This window comes from Macaca nemestrina, chromosome 4 (assembly GCF_043159975.1).
Source record: "Macaca nemestrina isolate mMacNem1 chromosome 4, mMacNem.hap1, whole genome shotgun sequence".
NCBI classification, from domain to species: domain Eukaryota; kingdom Metazoa; phylum Chordata; class Mammalia; order Primates; family Cercopithecidae; genus Macaca; species Macaca nemestrina.
Genome location: NC_092128.1, coordinates 52,120,549 through 52,140,092, shown reverse-complemented (window position 1 = coordinate 52,140,092; position 19,544 = coordinate 52,120,549). Strand labels below are relative to the sequence as shown.

At 38.6% G+C, this 19,544-nt stretch overlaps 1 protein-coding gene across 1 annotated transcript in view; it reads left to right on the top strand.

Moving 5' to 3' along the window:
* Positions 1-19,544, top strand: part of LOC105475318 (protein kinase cAMP-dependent type II regulatory subunit beta) — a 115,106-nt gene that overhangs the window by 74,846 nt on the left and 20,716 nt on the right. Inside the window, exons 4-5 of the mRNA XM_011730461.3 lie at positions 6,298-6,381; positions 18,819-18,925. Coding sequence (XP_011728763.1) covers positions 6,298-6,381; positions 18,819-18,925 — 191 coding nt within the window. The remainder of the gene's footprint in view (positions 1-6,297; positions 6,382-18,818; positions 18,926-19,544) is intronic.

Sequence of the window (19,544 nt, the reverse complement as noted above, 5' to 3'; positions counted from 1 at the left end):
CAAACAAATCACAGTAAAATCACATCCAGTGTGTCAGTACAGCAGTTAGGATTATTTTTTAAATCTGTGAGTCTTCATCGTTTGCTCAGCAGCTGACTTCTTGCAGGCCCTAATGTTTTTGTAAGAATTTGTCCCCTGTGATTTCAGCAGTTTTTAAGCTATGTCTTTCAGCTCAGTTCTATTGTTTATTTAGTAAAAAGTAAACTAAGAGATAACTATGCCTGGAAATGGAAAGTAATTAAATTTCTGCACCACCCTCCTCCCCTTTTTTTGAGTACGTATGTTGCAAAAGTGCCTCTTGTTTCTTTGGCCTTAAACAGTATAAACAAAAACTTATTTTTGTAGCTCTGAATAGTACTTAAGTAAGATTGAGGTTTCTTGTGGAGAAGCAGATACTACGTCCCTAAGTCATTACATCATTAAGCTCCTTGAAACATATGTAAAATCCAGTGGTATCAGGAGGCTTACAACATGGAAGATCTTGAAATCCCATTTTATTCCTGGACCCATGGGGATTCCCACTACCAGGGTTGTGGAAGCTCATTTCTCACTATTAGAACTTCAGTTATTTTCATGAAGTTTATAAATCCTAGCCTGGAAATGATGTTTAGGATTAAGGTATTTTTACTAATCTGTGATGTACTGTTACCCCTCTGTATAGTCTGAAAAACTAGACCTTGCCTACCATATACTTTACTATACCCGTATACTGTATCTAGCAGAAACAGTACTGGGTGGCATTGAAGATAACATGCATTCTTTATATGTGTGTATAAATGGATATGATAAAATTTAGTAATTGGGATAAGAGCAATCGAGATGAGCTGGTTTAAATTAATAAAAATCTAAATTAATGAACATTTGCAATACAGTTTAAAAACAATATGCAGTATCTCATTGATTCAAAAGCTGTTAGGCCTTGAATTTTAGCTGCCATTTAACTCATGAGGTAAATAAAGTGTTTTGGCAGGTTCACTCCAGCTAATTTCTAACAGTTTTGTTGGGGAGGCTATACCAGTTAAGATTCATTTGGCTGTGTAAAACCTAACCCTATCAAGACAAAGGTGAAAAAGAAAACACTGGGGAGAGATTATCAGACAAATGCTTGGAGATCATATTGAACTGCAGAAAGCATTCAAAGGCCAAGCTGTAGGCCTGGCAGGCAGGAGCCAGCTCGCCTCTGGGGTCCATCAAGAGCCAGAGTGTAAGACTTAGCATAGTGTCTTTGAAAGGGGCTCAGCTACTCATCTCTGTTACTGTGTCTTTCAGTTCAAAATTCCAACTTCCCAAGAGTTTCTGATGCACCCAGCTTTGGCCCAGGGTAGGGCCAGGGTCAAAAAGTCCAACCTACTTGGGAACCACTTCTATAAATAAGGACAGTTACTAGAGGAGGAGGAATCTTTGTGGTTGGGCCTTTACCGTAAGAGCTGTCCCCTGTAACACTTTTTAAAGTTATTTTTGATAGTTTTTTTTGGTATTTAATGTATTAATTATATGTTTGATTGTAGCAAAGTACCTTAGGTTATCAATTAGGTTGAATATTCTCTCCTCTAAATGTGTTACTAAAAATTGTACTTATTTTGGTCTCAAAAACTATGAGGCATACCACACCACATGCTTGGGAATGATTATTACAGATTTCAAAATTATTTAGATCCAGAAGCATATTGGGAAATATCTATAAGGAAAATGTATACTGTGTTGTGATAAAATTACATTTCATTTGGACATTTTATATTACTTCTGAGACTCACCAAATCCTTAAGTCTGTAGTATAAACAGAAATTTATCCTCTGATACGAATTCAAAGAAAATGTAAATACTTAAGACTCATTTTGGAAAATAACAGATTTTAGTTGGAATGCCTTTAATAAATGAAAATTTAAGGGTTTTCTAAATCTAGCATGTAGAAACTGGTAGAGAACAATTGATAAACTTAAGGGTAGAGTATTTCTATGTTTCTCCATAAAAATTTTTTGGAGTTCCATCTGCATATCTGGTCTGGTGCTAGATGTAAAGTGGTGAGCAAATGGACAAATCTCTGCCCTCTTGGAGCTTACAGTCTAGAGAGAGAAGCAGACAAGTGAATACATTAATGAAAAGTTAAAAAACATGAAATGCTAAGGAAACAGCGAAACACTGTACGGATCCAAACACAAGCCCCAAGCCAGCAGGGGCTCTGATACTCTGGAATGGTTGAAACAAGCATCCTTGAGGTGAGGCTGGAAGGATGGGCAGGCAGAGAGTCTTGCCAGAAGCCCCTTAGGGCATTTTAGATGGAGCTGAGCCTGGCATCGGGGAAGGCAGGTGGAGCTGGGCCAGATGGCTGCAGTGAGGGTAGAGAAGGAAGGAATGGGGATTTAATTCTCACCAAACGTGATGGAGTCCATTGAGGTTTTAAGCTGGAGAAGGGAGTATCCTGATTTAAATTTTTGAAAGATTATTTTCAGCTCCGTGTGGAGAATGGATGGGACAAATACGAAAATATCTTGTATAGATTTCTCTTGCCTAACAACATAGATACAGTGTTTTTGTTTGTTTGTTTGTTTTGTTTTTGTTTTTGTTTTCTGTTTTTTGATTTTTTTTTTTTTTTTTGTTTTGGAGACAGTCTTGCTCTGTCACTCAGGCTGGAGTGCAGTGGTACAATATCAGCTCCCTGCAGCCTCTGCCTCCTGGGTTCAAGCGATTCTCATGCCTCAGCCTCCTGAGTAGCTGGGACTGCAGGTGTGCACCACCACATATCTGTCTAATTTTTGTATTTTTAGTAGAGATGGTGTTTCGCCCTGTTGGCCAGGCTGGTCTTGAACTCCTGGCCTCAGGTGATCCACCCACCTTTGCCTCCCAAAGTTAGGATTACTGGCGTAAGCCACTGTACCCAGTCGATATACAGTGTTCTTTAAAGAAAATGTCTAAGTTTAAACCTTACTTATTAACTGGTTTTCTTTTCTTTTTTTTTTTAATGGAAAGGCAGCAAAAATTTAGAGCAGAAGTTGGCAAACTTTTTTTGGTAAAGTTTTTTTTTTTTTTTAACTGAAAAATGCACTGTTTTCCGAGAGTAAATATTTTAGGTTTTGAGGAGTCAACTACTTTGCAACTACTCAGTTCTGCTGTAGTAGCTTGAAAGCAGCTGTAGGTAATACATCAATGAAAGGCACGTCTGTTGTGTTATATTAAAACTATGACATTTGAATTTGAATTTAATATAGATTTTATATGTCAGGAAATATTATCATTTGTTTGATTTTTTTTTCCCCCAGTCATTAAAAAAATGTAAAATTATTCTTAGCGTAGAAGCCATACATACAAAAACAGCTTTGCTTGCAGGTGTAGTTTGCTGGTCCCTAGTTTAGAGTATAGAATCTGTAGCTGGCCTGGCTGGCATGAATCCTGCTCTGTACCTTATGGACTGGATGACACTGGACAAGTGATTTAGGCAAGTTGATTTCCTTAACTCTAAATTTCTTAACTTGCTTCATGGGATCTATCACTAGGATAAAATGAGTTAATATTAGTAAAGCCTTAAAATAGTACCTGGCATGTATTTATGCTACGTTTGTTTAACAAATAACATTTTTATCTGAAGTCAGGAATGAATTTTAATGAAAACCAAAGTGGCCTCTGGTACACTAAAATCACAGTTTGGGTATATTGCTGAGGCCTCAGTGACCCAGAGACAGATCCCTGAGGTGGGATCACGCCAAGCCCCAGAGGAAAAATGGGGGAGAGCATCTTCAGAGCACGTGGCTACAGTGCAGAGGAGCCGCAGTGTCAGAGACTGCACCTGCTTTCTGACTGTTTACTTTCCCCAGCGAAGAGGGATTTTACTGACGAGGTTAATTACAGAGAGTGGACTCTGGGTGCTGAGGAGTAATGGCAGGGTAAGGGAAAAGGGAAACAGGAGGAGAGCAGTAGACCATAGTGATGGAGGTGGGGCAGAGAAACAAAGACTACTTAGAAATGGTCATTGGTTCGGGCACGGCGGCTCGTGCCTGTAATCTTAGCACTTTGGGAGGCCGAGGTGGGTGGATCACGAGGTCTTTACTAAAAATACAAAAATTAGCTGGGCGCAGTGGCGGGCACCTGTAATCCCAGCTTGGGATTACTTGGGAGACTGAGGCAGGAGAATCGCTTGAACCCAGGAGGCGGAGGTTGCAAGGAGCCGAGATCGCACCACTGCACTTTAGCCTGGGTGACAGAGCAAGACTCTGTCTTAAAAAAAAAAAAAAAAAAAAAAAGAGGCCGGGCGTGGTGGCTCACACCTATAATCCCAGTACTTTGGGAGGCCGAGCCGGACAAATCATGAGGTCAGGAGATTGAGACCATCATGGCTAACACGGTGAAACCCCGTCTCTACTAAAAATACAAAAAAAAATTAGGTGTGGTGGCGGGCACCTGTAGTCCCAGCTACTCGGGAGGCTGAGGCAGGAGAATGACATCAACCCGGGAGGCGGAGGTTGCAGTGAGTCGAGATCGCACCATTGTACTCCAGCGCCTGGGCGACAGAGTGAGACTCTGTCTCAAAAAAAAAAAAAAAAAAAAGGTACAAGTGGTCATTGGTAAGAGAGGTAGCAGGAAGAAGAGAGAAGAGGAAAAAGCTGGATTTCTGTGTGAAGGCGTATAGGAATTGAAAGGGGTGGGGAGAACGACCTGAAATTGATCAGAGCGAAGCGGGCACGTGATACTGATGCACTCTCCCCCCTATCCTTTCTGAGAACAGAGCTTCTCAGCAGGCAGACATCTCAGTTGCTTCGGTTTGAAGTTCTGGATGGATTTTGTGAAGTAAGAAATGATTTTCTGTTTTGTTTTAGTGTGTTAGCCTTCCTTATTTGAAGTAGGAGGAAGTGAAGTTTGGTTGGTGTGATTTGGTTAATACCTAAATTGTAAAGGTTACTTGTGCAGCAGTGGATGAGGAGGCCCCGGGATCTGCTTTGTCTGTGTTTGTGTGTCATCTTAGACTCTAGTTTGAGATGAATATTGGGCAGATAGTAAACAAAGGTTTACATCTACCTTACCTTAGAGGGGAAAGTGCAGTGACCCTTTCTCTCACTAGCTCATAGTTCTTTCACGTAGTCTATACATAATGCAGATAAATGGTCTACATATCAATAGTTTACATATAGATAATGTATCGATACTATAAATTTCCTCAATTCTTTTCAGGCTTATAATTTTCATTATTTTTTAGCCATCTGATATGGTTTGAAATGCGGATTTAAATTCCCCATTGTGACTTTTGATGTTTGTGGCTGTAAACTCCACTGCTGCCTGATTCTGTGAGCTCTGATGGTGGGGCCGGCTGCCTGAAGAGGCAGGGCACCTGCCCATCAGCTCTCGTCGTCACTCTTTGAGTGAGCATTGGAACAGGAAAGGGTGGTGTATAGGTCTTCAGGAAACCAACTCCCTGTCTGCTGCTTTTAGGACTACCCTTGCCCCTCTAACTCATTTCATAGTTACAAACTGCTCATGTTCACAAAAGAGTGGACCTTTTGGTCCAAGTCAGTTGAGCCTCCTGCTCGTGAAAAGAGACTCGAGAGATGGCAAGCCACACTTACACACAAGGCATTCTGCCACTCTTCACCCTCTAGAATACAAGTTTAGTGAGAATATAGCACACTAGTTTCCTTGAGTTCCTTGTAAAATCAGTGCACCAGCCAGCCTCCTTGGACTCTTTTTTTCTCTGGAACACATACTGTCTTGGAGTGGCAGTGCATGATTGCTTACTCCCTTCTAAAAATCACTTGCTTGCTGTGGGGCAGGTACATACCACATGTGTAAAAATATATTTAAATGTATAGTGCCTTATACATTTAAACGTTTTACTTGCTTTCAGGGACCTTATCAAGATTCGAAAGAAAGAACTACATCCTGAAAGAGTGTTAAGCTCAGTAGAAACAGAATGACAGCAGTCCAGATTTTCATTGTAGCTGCTGACACCTGTTGTCCTTTTGTACGGGTCCCCACTGGCTGGGAGCTTTGGGGTCTTCCTAGTCAGTCACAGTTCTGTACATAATGAACTAGCTAACCTAGGGGAAAATATGCTTTTGAAAAACATTTCGGTGCTATATTGATGAATAGATACCAACCTCCCCCCTCCACAAGGTGAATTATGTTCCTCTACTTAGTAGGCTCATAATTACCAGTCACCAAAAGTGAATCTCAGCACCAATCTGAAGTGAACTTGAACACTAACAGTTCTTCTTTCTAACATTGGTTCTGATTTTTGTTAGTTTTTTAAGTCTCTTTGAGTGAGATGGTATTGGCTAATGTCTTTGTTTTTTAAATCTGGTGTCCTTTTAGATTATACATCCAAAAACTGATGATCAAAGAAATAGATTGCAAGAGGCTTGCAAAGACATCCTGCTGTTTAAGAATCTGGATCCGGTAAGATAAATCTTAATAATATAAATGGATATTTTTTCCCGCAGTGACAGTGTCAAGAACTGTGCAGGGTCTTGAGTTTTGCCCTTTTTGTAAGCTGACATCACCCTGGGGTGATGGTAAAGGCCCCCTTGCAGATGCTTGCATGCACAGTAGGTTGAACTGCAGGAGAGGAATATTGAGTTTGGGGGAATATACTGCTGTTGGAGCAAGAAGTAAACAAGCCTGAGGTGTGTGTCCTATGGAAGATGTTATCTCATCTCTCAAGATACTATGGCCCAGGTAAAAAGAGGTTAGGACCTTGCACTCTTTGCACCCAGCAGGGATATGCAGGGATGCTCAGGGCCCACGCAGGATTGTTTCTCTTTACAGCCAGTAATAGTAATTATATTTGAATGTGTATAAACTCTATATTAGATAGATTAAAAGTAACATTAAACTTGACTTTAAGGTGAGGGTTTTTTGTTTGTTTGTTTGTTTGTTCGTTCTTTATAAGGATTTGGAAATCTCTAATCTTTGGGTTTGGTATTTCTAGAATACCCACTCTTGGTATGAGTGTGTGTGCTGTTCAAACTTTGCCTTGCACTGTGATGTACATGTTCTGCTTCCTTCATCTCAGATTATGCTTAGTCATTGCTATATAGTCATGTAGGAGCAAACCTCTGCTGCCATATTCCAAGTGTGAAAATAGAGTCAACTTTTGTGACTTACCTCTGCTTTTTCTTTGGTCAAACTCAGCATCTTTGAGTTTTTGGTGATGTCCTAGAGGAGAAGCATTAACTCAAGACCTGCTCTTTTTAAAATGAGGTCTTCTTAAAAAGGACATTTTTGTAAAGATTCAGGTACGGCATCATACCAGTTCTATACTGTGTCATATTTACACTCAAATATTTTTAAAATCTCCTTTGTTTCTAGTATAATTTATGTTTATATTGTGTCTTCCAGGAACACAGTACATTGTGTGACTTTGGAGATTTATGTTAGGTCCACACATTACAAGTTTGTCTGTCCGTCTCTGAGGCTCCATTACTGGCTTTGACAGACCTGAATTTGACCAGACCCAGGATCCATCAGTCACTTCATCTGTCCATTGTCTGAGGGCAGGAACTGTGTCTTTTGTACCTTTGCTTCACTCTTTACGTAGCAGATGGCTCGCGGCTCTCTACATGCACTAGGCTCTCAAAAGAAAACATGGGACTGAGACAAGAATGCTTTATCCTTTTGTTACTGGAAAGAGGTCCTGATCCAGACCCCAAGAGAGGGTTCTTGGATCTCGCGCAAAAATGAATTCAGGGTGAGTCTGTAAAGTGATTGTTAAAAACAAGCTTATTAAGAAAGTGAAGGAATAAAACAATGGCTGCTCCATAGAGACAGCAGCCCCCAGGGCTGCTGGTTGCCCATTTTTATGGTTCTTTCTTGATGATATGCTAAACAAGGGGTGGATTATTCATGCCTCCCCTTTTTAGATCATATAGGGTAACTTCCTGATGTTACCATGGCGTTTGTAAACTGTCATGGTGCTGGTGGGAGTGTTAACAGTGAGGATGACGAGAGGTCACTCTCGTGGCCATCTTGGTTTTGGTGGGTTTTGGCCGACTTCTTGACTGCAACCTGTTTTATCAGCAAGATCTTTATGACCTGTATCTTGTGCTGACCTTCAGTCTCATCCTGTGACTTAGAATGCCTTAACCATCTGGGAATGTAGCCCAGTTGGTTTCAGCCTTATTTTACCCAGCTCCTATTCAAGATGGAGTTGCTCTGGTTCATGCACCTCTGACACTTTTCTAGTTATCTAAGTATACATATTTAATCCTAAATAATAGTTTCGGATAGATTTGTTATTTGTAATAAAATGATGGTGTTTAAATAATATCTAACTCAAGTCTTGTTAAAAGTTATGCCAGGCCGGGTACGGTGGCTCATGCCTGTAATCCCAGCACTTTGGGAGGCCGAGGTGGGCATATCACGAGGTCAGGAGATCGAGCGCATCCTGGCTAGCACAGTGAAACCCTATCTCTACTAAAAAAATACAAAAAAATTAGGCAGGCATTGGGGCGGGCGCCTGTAATCCTAACTACTTGAGAGGCTGAGGCAGGAGAATGACATGAACCCGGGAGGAGGTGGAGTTTGCAGTGAGCCGAGATCTTGCCACTGTGCTCCAGCCTGGGTGACAGAGCGAGACTCCGTCTCAAAAAAAAAAAAAGAGAAGAAAAAAAAAGTTAAGCCAAACCCTTGAACATAGTTACAGTCTCATGGTATGAATTCATTAGTTCAGAGTGGCCCTCATATATCCTTGTCCATTCAAGTTTCTTTGCTCAGTTCATTCAAGGCATATTTACCGAGTACCATCACTTAGCAGCAGTGGGAGTTAGTGCTGAGGAAGCAAAGACCTGGTTCAGTACCCTGAGCTGGTATCAAAGCTAGCCTGTGGATTACATGATCACATCGCAAATGAAGGACCAATGTAGTATTTAACTCTTTTGCTCCAGAGTCACACAGAAGGCAGTGGTAAAATCAATCCTTAGTTTTACACTTAGAGGTAGGCTTTATTCAAGAATTCTTTATTTTTTGATTAGAACTTTACATGGGAGAATTTCAGAGGTCACCAAGAACAGTGCTCTCAAGCTTTAATATGCTGATGTATCATCAGGGGATCTTGTGAAAATGCAGATTTGGATTCTCATGGTCTGGAGTGGAGCCTGAAAAGTCTGCATTTCTCACAAGTTCCCAGGTAATGTTGATGTTCTTGACCCACAGCATACTTTGAATACCAAGGACTAGAGCTAAATGTGAAAATGTTCAAGTTCAGTATTTGGTTGCTGTTACGTATGTTATGTTTGCATGCTTTCCTATTCAGTGAACCAGTATTTTAATGCTTCAGCGGGGACTAAGTCGTGAACTTCTGATGTCTGTAGGGTTAAGTGATACACAGGCATAAATGAAATCATTGCTAGTTATGCTTTCTTGGGATGTCATTTTTTCTGTTCTGTTTTTTAAATTAAATTGATCTTCCTTGCTATTTCAACTTTAGCTCTTTAAAAGCATTGTGAAAATTTTGGTTGCATTTAAAAGTACTAATATTTAAGAAAGCTTTTGCTAATATAGTCTGGCAAGGAGCATCTTTGCTTAGTGTGATTATTTTGTAAACATAGGAGTGTTCTAGACTTTTTTCACTGCTTTGCTGAAAGTCTTCAATATGTATTTTAAAAACCAGCTCACAGAGGGAAAAAAATTCAGTTTCTGAATTGTCACGATCGAATGTTTTATAGAGAAGAAGCAAATGTATTTACATAGTAGTTTTCAAAAGACCCTTTTTTGAATTTGAGCTCAGACCACCTTGAATTACTCCCTTACTATTTAAATCCTTCCAGAGATGATATAGGATGTAAGTAAGTAAAATTTATTTTTCTCAACAAATTACCACCTGGAATAAGACTTTTAGCCCAAAACATGGCAGATTGGTGGTTTTAGTTTAAGCTCATACTATAAAACAGCTTTCTAGTTTTTTATAATACACATTATTTACAGTAACCCAAAAGTGTTTTAATTGAATTACATATTCAGCTCAGATAATCTGCTTATCATGCAGCTCCTTTCATTTTAATTTCTTGACTACTCACTGTTTCAAGACCTGTTTAAGGTATTGGAGGCCACAGAGATATTTAGAGATGGTTGTTGTCCTTTTGGAATTTATAATTTAATGAGGGTACAAACACATCTGCAAAGCATGTTGGGAAAACATGATACATGCTGTAATATGGTCAGGGCACGGTGAGAAGATGTCTGTCTCTTAGCTTACCTTAATGGTTCAAAAAGCTGGAGAGGTCACTGAGCTGTGCCCCCGAAAATGAGGAGGGAATCACCAGGTGAGGAAAAGTACAGAGTATTATCACTAGAGCCTAAAGTGGCAACCGTCCGGTGATGGATGGCCTCCATCTTGTGATGGGAGTGATGGAGCCAAGATATGGGTGCTGTATCAGGAAGGCCCATTCTTTCTTGAATGCTGTGCTGTGGCACTGGACTACCTTGTAGGCAATGGGCACAGCTGAAGAATTTTAGTCAGAGAAAGTAACTATCAGATTTTTCTAAGGTCACTTTGGTGGTAATGTCGAGGAGGAGTTAAAGAGGGGAGAAAAATGGGGGAAGCAGACAAGAACAAAAGAGTGGAGCCCAGTAGAAAACCAGGTCATGATCTAGGGAAAAGAAATGGGTCTGAACTCCAGGGAAGGGGGAAAGGGACAGACAGAAAAGAATGGTTTCACAAAAAAGGATTAGCAGAATTTGGTACTTGGTGATCGATTTAGTTGGGGACTGAAGGAAAGTGTCTAGCTGGAGTGACTGTGAAGTTGCTACCTTTTCCTGAAATGGGAAAACTTGAAGGAGGAAGGGGAAACTACTAATTAGCAAGAAGAATGATCTTGGCTTTGTGTCTACTATCTCATTTGAATTTCCTGAAGTCATTATTTGTCTTGAAAATCTTGCACTTCCTAGACTTCAGAAAATTTTTCCTTGGAGAGCTGTATATTCATATGTTGAGCACAGCATTTATAATTATTAATCTCTTTGAAGATATTCTTTTCATGAATATTTTAATGCTCCACTCAGTAGGCCATTTTCCTTCTGAAATATTTCTAATTTGAGGCTAACTGAAACAATTTTCTTAGGCTATATGATAGGCTCTTTCATTAATGAAGAGTAAATTGTTATTTCTTAAGTGAGTCAGAGCCCTTTACTGAGCTCAGTCTTGAATTGGCATTCTGTAGGAGAATTAAATGTGGATTTCCTACAGTAGTTGTCAGTCATCATGATAAGCCTCTGCATATTAAATATTTCCTAAGTTCTTTTCACTCTGTGCATAATTATGGGGAAATTACATTTTGATTGACTAGAACAGACACCTGTCTGTATTTTATCAGGAATTGCTTTTTCATATATCCATGTATGAATTCTTCAGTTCTATAATGTTTTCAAATGCAGCTAATTCCAACATCACAAAATAGTTAATGTAGCAATTTATTTCATCTTTTTTCCCCATTTGACATTTAGAGTCAGAACCAATCAATAAAGCTGATGTTCACCCTCTACCTGCCTTAAAAAAGTCAACATATAAATAGCAAGCAAAACAAAATATTAGTAAATCATTTAATCAGCTTTTATAATTTTGATAGGTGACCATATGTTGCCTGAGTTGATGAACTCATTTGGGTAGAGTGGTCGCTGTGGGGCCAATTAGCACTACATCAAGAAAGGTCTGTTTCACTGCTACCTTGGCTTCATCTTCAACCTTGGCTGCTGTTCCGCAAAAAGATGCCAGAACTCACACAGGGACCCGAGAAGGCGATGAAAATCACTTCCTGCAAACCCATCATCATCATTCTTCCGAAAGTTTTTCTTAGCCCGTATGAAGATGTAAAATTATGTTCTCAGTTTAATTAGAGTTTTTTTAGTTAATTGAAAAATATAAATCAGTATACATGTAAAATTGACAAACATTCAAAAAGAACAAAAGAGTAGTCAGTGAAAGGAAATCTCCTTTCCACCTCTGCCTCTCAGAAACCCAGTTTTTTAGGAGCACGTTCTTTTAGTACTATCTTGTATATTTTTCCAGGGTCATGCAATACACATACAAGTATATTCTTTTTCAAATTTTGGTGGCAACAAAATTAACACACTGTTATGCCCTGTTCTCTTTCTCTCTTTCTCTCTTTCTCTCTTTCTCTCTTTCTTTCTCTTTCTCTCTTTCTCTCTTTCTCTCTTTCTTTCTTTTCTTTCTTCCTTTCTTCCTTTCTTCCTTTCTTTCTTCCTTTCCTTTCTTTCCTTTCTTTTCTTTCTTCTTTTTTTTTTTTTTTTGGAGAGTCTTACTCTGTTGCCCAGGCTGGAGTGTAGTGGCATGATCGTGGCTCACTGCAACCTCTGCCTCCTGGGTTCAAGTGATTCTCGTGCCTCAGCCTTCCGAGTAGTTGGACTACAGGTGTGCACCACCATGGCCAGCTAATTTTTGTTTTTTGAGTAGACATGGAGTTTCGCTGTGTTGGCCAGGCTGGTCTGGAACTCCTGACCTCAAGTGATTTGCCCGCCTCAGCCTCCCAAAGTGCTGGGATTGTAGGCGTGAGCCACCGTACCTGGCCTGCCCTGTTCTTTTCAAATTTAACAATATATCAGTATTTATAGAGGTTCTATATTCTTTTTTAAAAATATGTTCATCAGTATTGTTTATACAAGTTTAAACCAGTAGCTTTTATGTATTATAAAGCTAAATCATGATAACACATTAATGTTTTGCTGTTGCCACTATGTTATAATTGTACATATAACAGCAGATTCCAAGTAACCAAAACAATATTTAAAAAGAAGAACAAAGTTGCAGGATTCACATTTCCTAATTTTAAACTTATTGAAAAGCTACAGTAATCAAAACAATATACTGGGCTGGGGTAGACATATAGAACAATTGAATGGAATTGAGAATCTAGAAATAAACATATATACTTATAGCCAATTGATTTTCCCACAAGAGTGTTAAGACCATTCAATAGAAAAAGAATAGTTTATTCTACAAATGGTGCTGAATCACTGGATATCACAGGATATCCACACACAAAAGAAGAAAGCTGGACTCCTTTGCATATACCAGAGTTAATTCAGAAGGGATCAAAGGCCAAAGATATAGGAGCTTAAACTATAAAATTCTTAGAAGAAAACATAGGAGTAAGTCTTTATGGTCTTATATTTAGCATTGGACTCTTAGACACCAAAAGCATAAGAAGAAAAGAAAAAAGAGATAAATAGGACTTCACACAGATGTAACATTTTTGTACCTCAAAGGGCATTATTTTAAAAAGTGAAGACAGTCTGCAGAAGAGAAAATTATTTGCCAATCATATATCTGATAAAGATCTGGTATCCAAAATACATAAGTAACACAACTCAACAGTAAAAAGACAAAATTTCCAATTTAGAAATGGGAAAATACCATTTCATCCCCACCAGGATAGTTACAATTTTAAAAAAGGAAGATAAAGTGATTAATTTTATGTTATGTGAAGTTCACCTCAACAAATTTGTAGTTCCCTCTCACCACTCCTTTTCAACATAGTGCTAAAAGTCTTGGCTAATGCAATAAGACAAGAAAATGTAGTGAAATGTATTGAGAAGGAAGAAATGTACCTGTCTTTTTTCACATATGACATGATTAAGTAGAAAATGGGAAAGGCTTCCAGAGCTAGTAAGTGATTATAACAAGGTTGCAGGATACAAGGTTAATATACAAAAGTTAATCACTTTCCTTTATATCAGCAGTGAACAAGTGGAATTTGAAATTAAAAATACCATACCATACTATCCCCCCAAAATTAAATATTTAGATGTAAATCTAACAAAAATATGTATAAGATCTATGTGAGGAAAACTATAAAATTATGAAGGAAATCAAGGAAGAACTTAATACATGGAGAGATTTCCATGTTCGTGGATAGGAAGACCTAGTATTGTCAAGACGTCAGTTTTTCCCAAGTTGATCTGTAGATTCACTGCAATCCCAATAAACTGATCCTGAAGTTTGGAGAGGCAGAAGACCTAGCAGAGCTAACACAATATTGAAGGAAAAGAACAAAGTTAAAGTACTAATACTAACTGACTTCAAGACTTAGTATAAAGTGACAGTAATCACGACAGTATAGTATTGGCAAAAGAATGTACAAATTGATCAGTGGAACAGGACAGAGAACCCAGTAACAGCCCCACTTAAATGAAGTTAACTGATCTTTGACAAAGAAGCAAAGGCAACACAATGAAGTAAAGATAGTCTTTCTTTTCAACAAATGGTGCTGGAAAAACTCGACTTCTGAAAAATGAATCTAGAAATGGACCTTATATTCTTCACAAAAATTAACTCAAAATAGACCACAGATCTAAATGTAAAATACAAAACTATAAAATTCCTAGGTGATAACATGGGAGAAAATCTAGATGACCTTGGATTTTGTGATAACTTTTTAGATGTAACACCAAAGGCACATCCATGAAAGAAAGAATTGATAAGCTGGACTTCATTAAAATTAAAAATTTCTTTGCTGCAAAAGACACGTCAGCAGAATGAAAAGACGGTCTCAGACTGGGAGGAAATATTTGCAAAAGACACAGCTTGATAAAGGACTGTTATCCAAAATATACAAAGAACTCAACAGTAGTAAACCATCAGATTAAAAAATGGACCAAAGATGTTAACAGATACCTCGCTGAAAAAGATACACAAATGGCGTATGAAAAGATGCTCCACATCACATGTCACCAGGGAAATGCAACTTAAAACAACAATGAGATACTATTGCACATCTATTAGAATGGCCAAAATTCGGAACACTGACAGCACCAAATGCTGGTGAACATAGGTGGTTTAAGAACTCATTGTTGGTGAGAATGCAAAATGGTACAGTCACTTTAGAAGATTGTTTAGTGGTGTCTCTTACAACTAAACATACTCTTACCATCCTCTCCAGCAGTAATGCTCCTTGGTATTTACTCAAAGGAGTTGAAAACTTAGGTCCACACAGAAACCTGTACACAGCTATTTGTAGCAGCTTTATTCAAAATTGCCAGAACTTGGAAGCAACCAAGATGTTGTTCAGTATGTGAATGGATAAATAAACTGTGGTACATCTAGACAGTGGACAAAATGAGTGATCTTGTTATGAAAAGACATGGAAGACATGGAAGAACCTTAAATGCATAATATTAAGTGAAAGAAGCCAATGTGGAAAGGCTGTGTGCTGCATGATTCCAACTATTTAACATTCTGGAAAAGGCAAAATTATTTGCAAGGCAGCCCTTGTCACTGCTAGACAGCTCTCATTCCTGGGCAGGTCTTTACATTGTGCCAAAACCTTCATGAAACTTCCACCCAACAGTCCCAGTTATGGCCTCTAGAACTACTGATGTCATGGTTTGAACAGAAGATAGCTGATGTATTCTCATATAGGTCTTTTTTTCTGTCACCTAAATGCCTTGTTTCCTGAAATTCCCCCATTGCAGGTTTTCACATTTCTTGATTACCCTTCTTTTAGTGTTCTCTCGCTGCCAGTGACTCCTTTGAAAGAAAGGTGTCTGAAAATCCCTATATGCCTACAGCAGCAGGGCTTTTTGGTGAATGAATCTATGACAGTTTATTTATCCAGTGCCCTGTTGATAAACTAGTAGTTTGTTTCCAGTCTTCTGCTATTGTGATGCAAAGAAAAATGGTGATGCATTTTATAAATAGCTATGTAATAACTTCCTAGAAAAGGAACAGTGAGGTAGAAGATTATGCATATCTGAAATTTTATTAAATTTTGACAAATTGCTTTTTTAGAGTTTGTTCCATTTTACCTTCTCACCAGAAGTCTGTGTGAGAATGCCTCTTTTCCCACACGGTCTCCAACACAGTGTGATATTTTAACATTTGTATCTTTTTGAATCTGGCGAGTGAAAAGTGGCGTCTCATTTCGATTTGAATTTGGATTTCTCTTCATTTTGAGAGAAGTTGAGTAACTTTTCATGTTTCTAAGAATCCCCCTTTCTCTTTTCTGGAAGCTTTGCGGATCTTTTATCTTTAGTGTTCTAAAAACACATTCTTTCATCCTAGTGTGGGGATTTATGGTCATTGATTGTGCTGGGTACTTGAGTGTGCCATTTTGGTCTGAAAACCTGTGTCCTTTGGGTCTACAAAATTCATCCTGTATTGTTTATATTTCCTCCTTTTTGTTTTCTCTGTTACTGTCTCTGACACTCCTTTCTTTTCATCTCTTTATTGACTTTTTTTTTGAGGTGTTTGGTGATTTATCTTCTTTCTCTTTTATTTACCTTTAAAGAAATTGTAATGGTGGATACATGTCTTTATACATTTGTCAAACGCATAGAATGTACAACACCAAGAGCAAACCCTAATATAAACTATGGACTTCGAATGATAATGATGTCAGTGTAGATTCATCACTTGTAACAAATTTGCCACTCTGGTGGAGGATGTTTATCATGGGGTAGTCTGTGCCATGTGTGGGGGGCAGAGGATATGTGGAGTATGTCTGTATTTTCTGCTTAGTGTTCCTATGAGCTTAAAACTGCTTTAAAAAAGTCTATTTTATTTTTTACTTTTGAGACAGAGTCTCACTCTGTTGCCCAGGCTGGAGTGCAGTGGAGCAATCACAGCTCACTTGAGCCTCAACCTCCCAGGCTCAAGCAGTCCTCCAATCTCGGCCTCTCCTGAGTGGCTGAGACTGCTCATTTTTTTGAGACAGAGTCTCACTCTGTTGCCCAGGCTGGAACTCAGTGGTGTGATCACAGCTCACTGAAGCCTCAACTTCCCAGACTCAAGCAGTCCTCCGACCTCGGCCTCCCGAGTAGCTGAGACTACAGGTGTGCACCACCGTGCCCAGCTGTTTGTTTTGGTAGAGACAGGGTTTTGCCGTGTCGTCCAGGCTGGTCTCAAACTCCTGGGCTGAAGCAATCTGCCTGCCTTGGCCTCCAAAGTGCTGGGATTGTAGCCATGAGCCACTGCACCCTGCCAAAAAAAAATCTGTTTTAAAGGAAAAAAAAAAAAAAAAAAAAAAAAAAAAGACCATCATATTTTTGATTTCCAAGCTACACATTTTTCTCTGATTTGCTCTTTTCCTAACTATCCTATTTTGTTTTTTGGTCTCATGGGTATATCATCTTAAATGTCTCTGCAAAAGCTCTCTCTGATTCCTGAAATATCTATTTCATGTATTGTCATTTTGCTGTTTATCTTAGTCTTGTGGGCTACCAGGGGAGCAACATAAAGCTGATTTAGAGCTCTGGGTAAGTAGGGCAGGTCTGTCAACCAGTGCACTGTTTAGCTTGAGCTGACAGGGAGCCAGCTGTTACATTGGGGAACCCCTAAGTCCTACCAAGTGAAGGTTTTTGTTCTAGGGCACCAGTGTTCACCGTATCTGTTCTAGTTCTAATTTGTTTAGTTTCTCTCTGATCTTTTGTCTGGGAAGAGTTGAGAGTCCACATTTGGCTGCTAGGCATTCTGTATTAGGGTAGAGGGATTTTGAAGGAAGGTGTCAACTAATCTCTGCAGGACTTTAAATCAGTCCGCTTGTTTTTAGCTTTTTGTCTCAGTCCCACGCCGGCAGAGCCAGGTGTTACCCACTTTTGGGAGCCTCCTGGTGCTCCACAAGGCATATTGGCCCCTCCACACTGCAGTCTCACCTGTGCTACTTGGGGCAGCTCTCTCTGCCACATGTTACTTACCTTCGCCCTGAAACTCTCTCATCCATCGGTTTTCCCTTCCTGTACTCTATACAATTGTAGATTCATATCTTCATATGCCTTGTAACATTTTCATGTGGTCTCAAAAGGAAGAGAATCACATGTGATCTGTTATCCTCTCTATCCAGAATATCTTGTTTCTTCAACCTGTGTTTTCCACTTGCATCTTTTTTCCTCTTTGAATCTATCTTCAACTCCTTAATTTATGTATAATAGTAATTGATTTTGGCATGGGCAGTTAGCATTACACCTTTTGTATACCCATAAGGAGTGACCTGACCAAGGGCTCAGAGCTAATAAGTAGCAGAACAAATAACCTTCTACGTCTTTAGATTTCCATTATATTGTATTATTTCCTCATATCCATTTATTCTGTCTTTTCAAAGTTCTTTGAATTATTCTGGTATTTGTTCTGATTAAAGATTTCTTTCACCTCCTAGTTTATTCTTATTAGTTTGAAGTTTATCCTTGAGCCTTGTCAATCACACTTTGGCAGAATAAACATTTTACATAGTTTAATTAGTTGTTGAATAATATTTTTGATGTTTCTGACAAATCTGCCCTAGTGAGCCCAGTGGTTGCAGCTTGAAGCCAACCTTAGTGACAGTGAATAGTGACATATTATTTGCCACAGTCATTTTTGGTTCGCTTTGTTGTTTTTCTATTTTGTTCTGTTTTTATTTTGGTGCTAAACCAAAAAGAAGATTGGAATCAGGATCTAAATTCACCAAGTATTTAGGTTATCTGTACACAGATTTTAGTGATGACTAAGGAAGTTTTTAAAAATGGGTATCTTTAAAAGAAATTTGAAATAATTCCTTACTAACCTGATCCTTTTAGTTGCTAAGATTATATTTCACAAGGTATGTGGTGGTTTGGTGGTTAAATTTTCATTTTAAAGTGGTGATAGTTGCAAATATTCTGAAACAGACTAATTATAATTACTTTCATTCAAATACTGAATATGAAAGTATATAATCATTTTTATATATTTGTAATATAATTATTTGTATGTGGTAAGAAAGACTACTGTGTGTTTTTCTGACAACATTTAATGGTAGTTATGATATTTCCATTTCTTTGGACTTGTTCACAGAAATATAATTATGGTTACTTAAGAAAACATGTCCTAGATAAACGTAAAGATTATATCCCATCTTTTTTAAAAATAGGAGCAGATGTCTCAAGTATTAGATGCCATGTTTGAAAAATTGGTCAAAGATGGGGAGCATGTAATTGATCAAGGTGACGATGGTGACAACTTTTATGTAATTGATAGGTAAGTTTTGTCCAGCCTTACTATTGAAATTTAAAGAACCTTTTGTGTAAAATCTCAACCATTATTATGGCAACTGACAGGTTAATACAGTATAGTTGTTATTGCCACTACTCTAATTACTACATAGTAGGCACTGTAAACCTGTTGTGAGTACATGCAGTGAAGCCACAGTGGATCATGAAAAGAGGCATAGGTTATAGAGGAACTGATGACTGACTTTTGGTTAGTCTAATCTGTAAATGTCAGTCATTTAACGTGAGCATCTTCATTTGCCAAATTCTAATTGAGAGATGTGTGATGGCATTAGTATGTACTAGATGCCTATTACAGTAAGAACGGCAGTATAATATGGCATCTAAGATGTTAATTCACAGTAGACTTCAATTGGTATTTCTTAAAAGTTTTTTTTTTTAAACTATGTAAAACATGCTCATGGTTTAAAAAGTTCAGAATTGGCTGGGTGCAGTGGCTCACGCCTGTAATCTCAGAACTTTGGGAGGATGAGGCCGGTGGATCACTTGAGGTCAGGAGTTCAAGACTAGCCTGATCAACATGGTGAAACCCCGTCTCTACTAAATATAAGAAAAATTAGCCCGATATGGTGGTACACACCTATAAT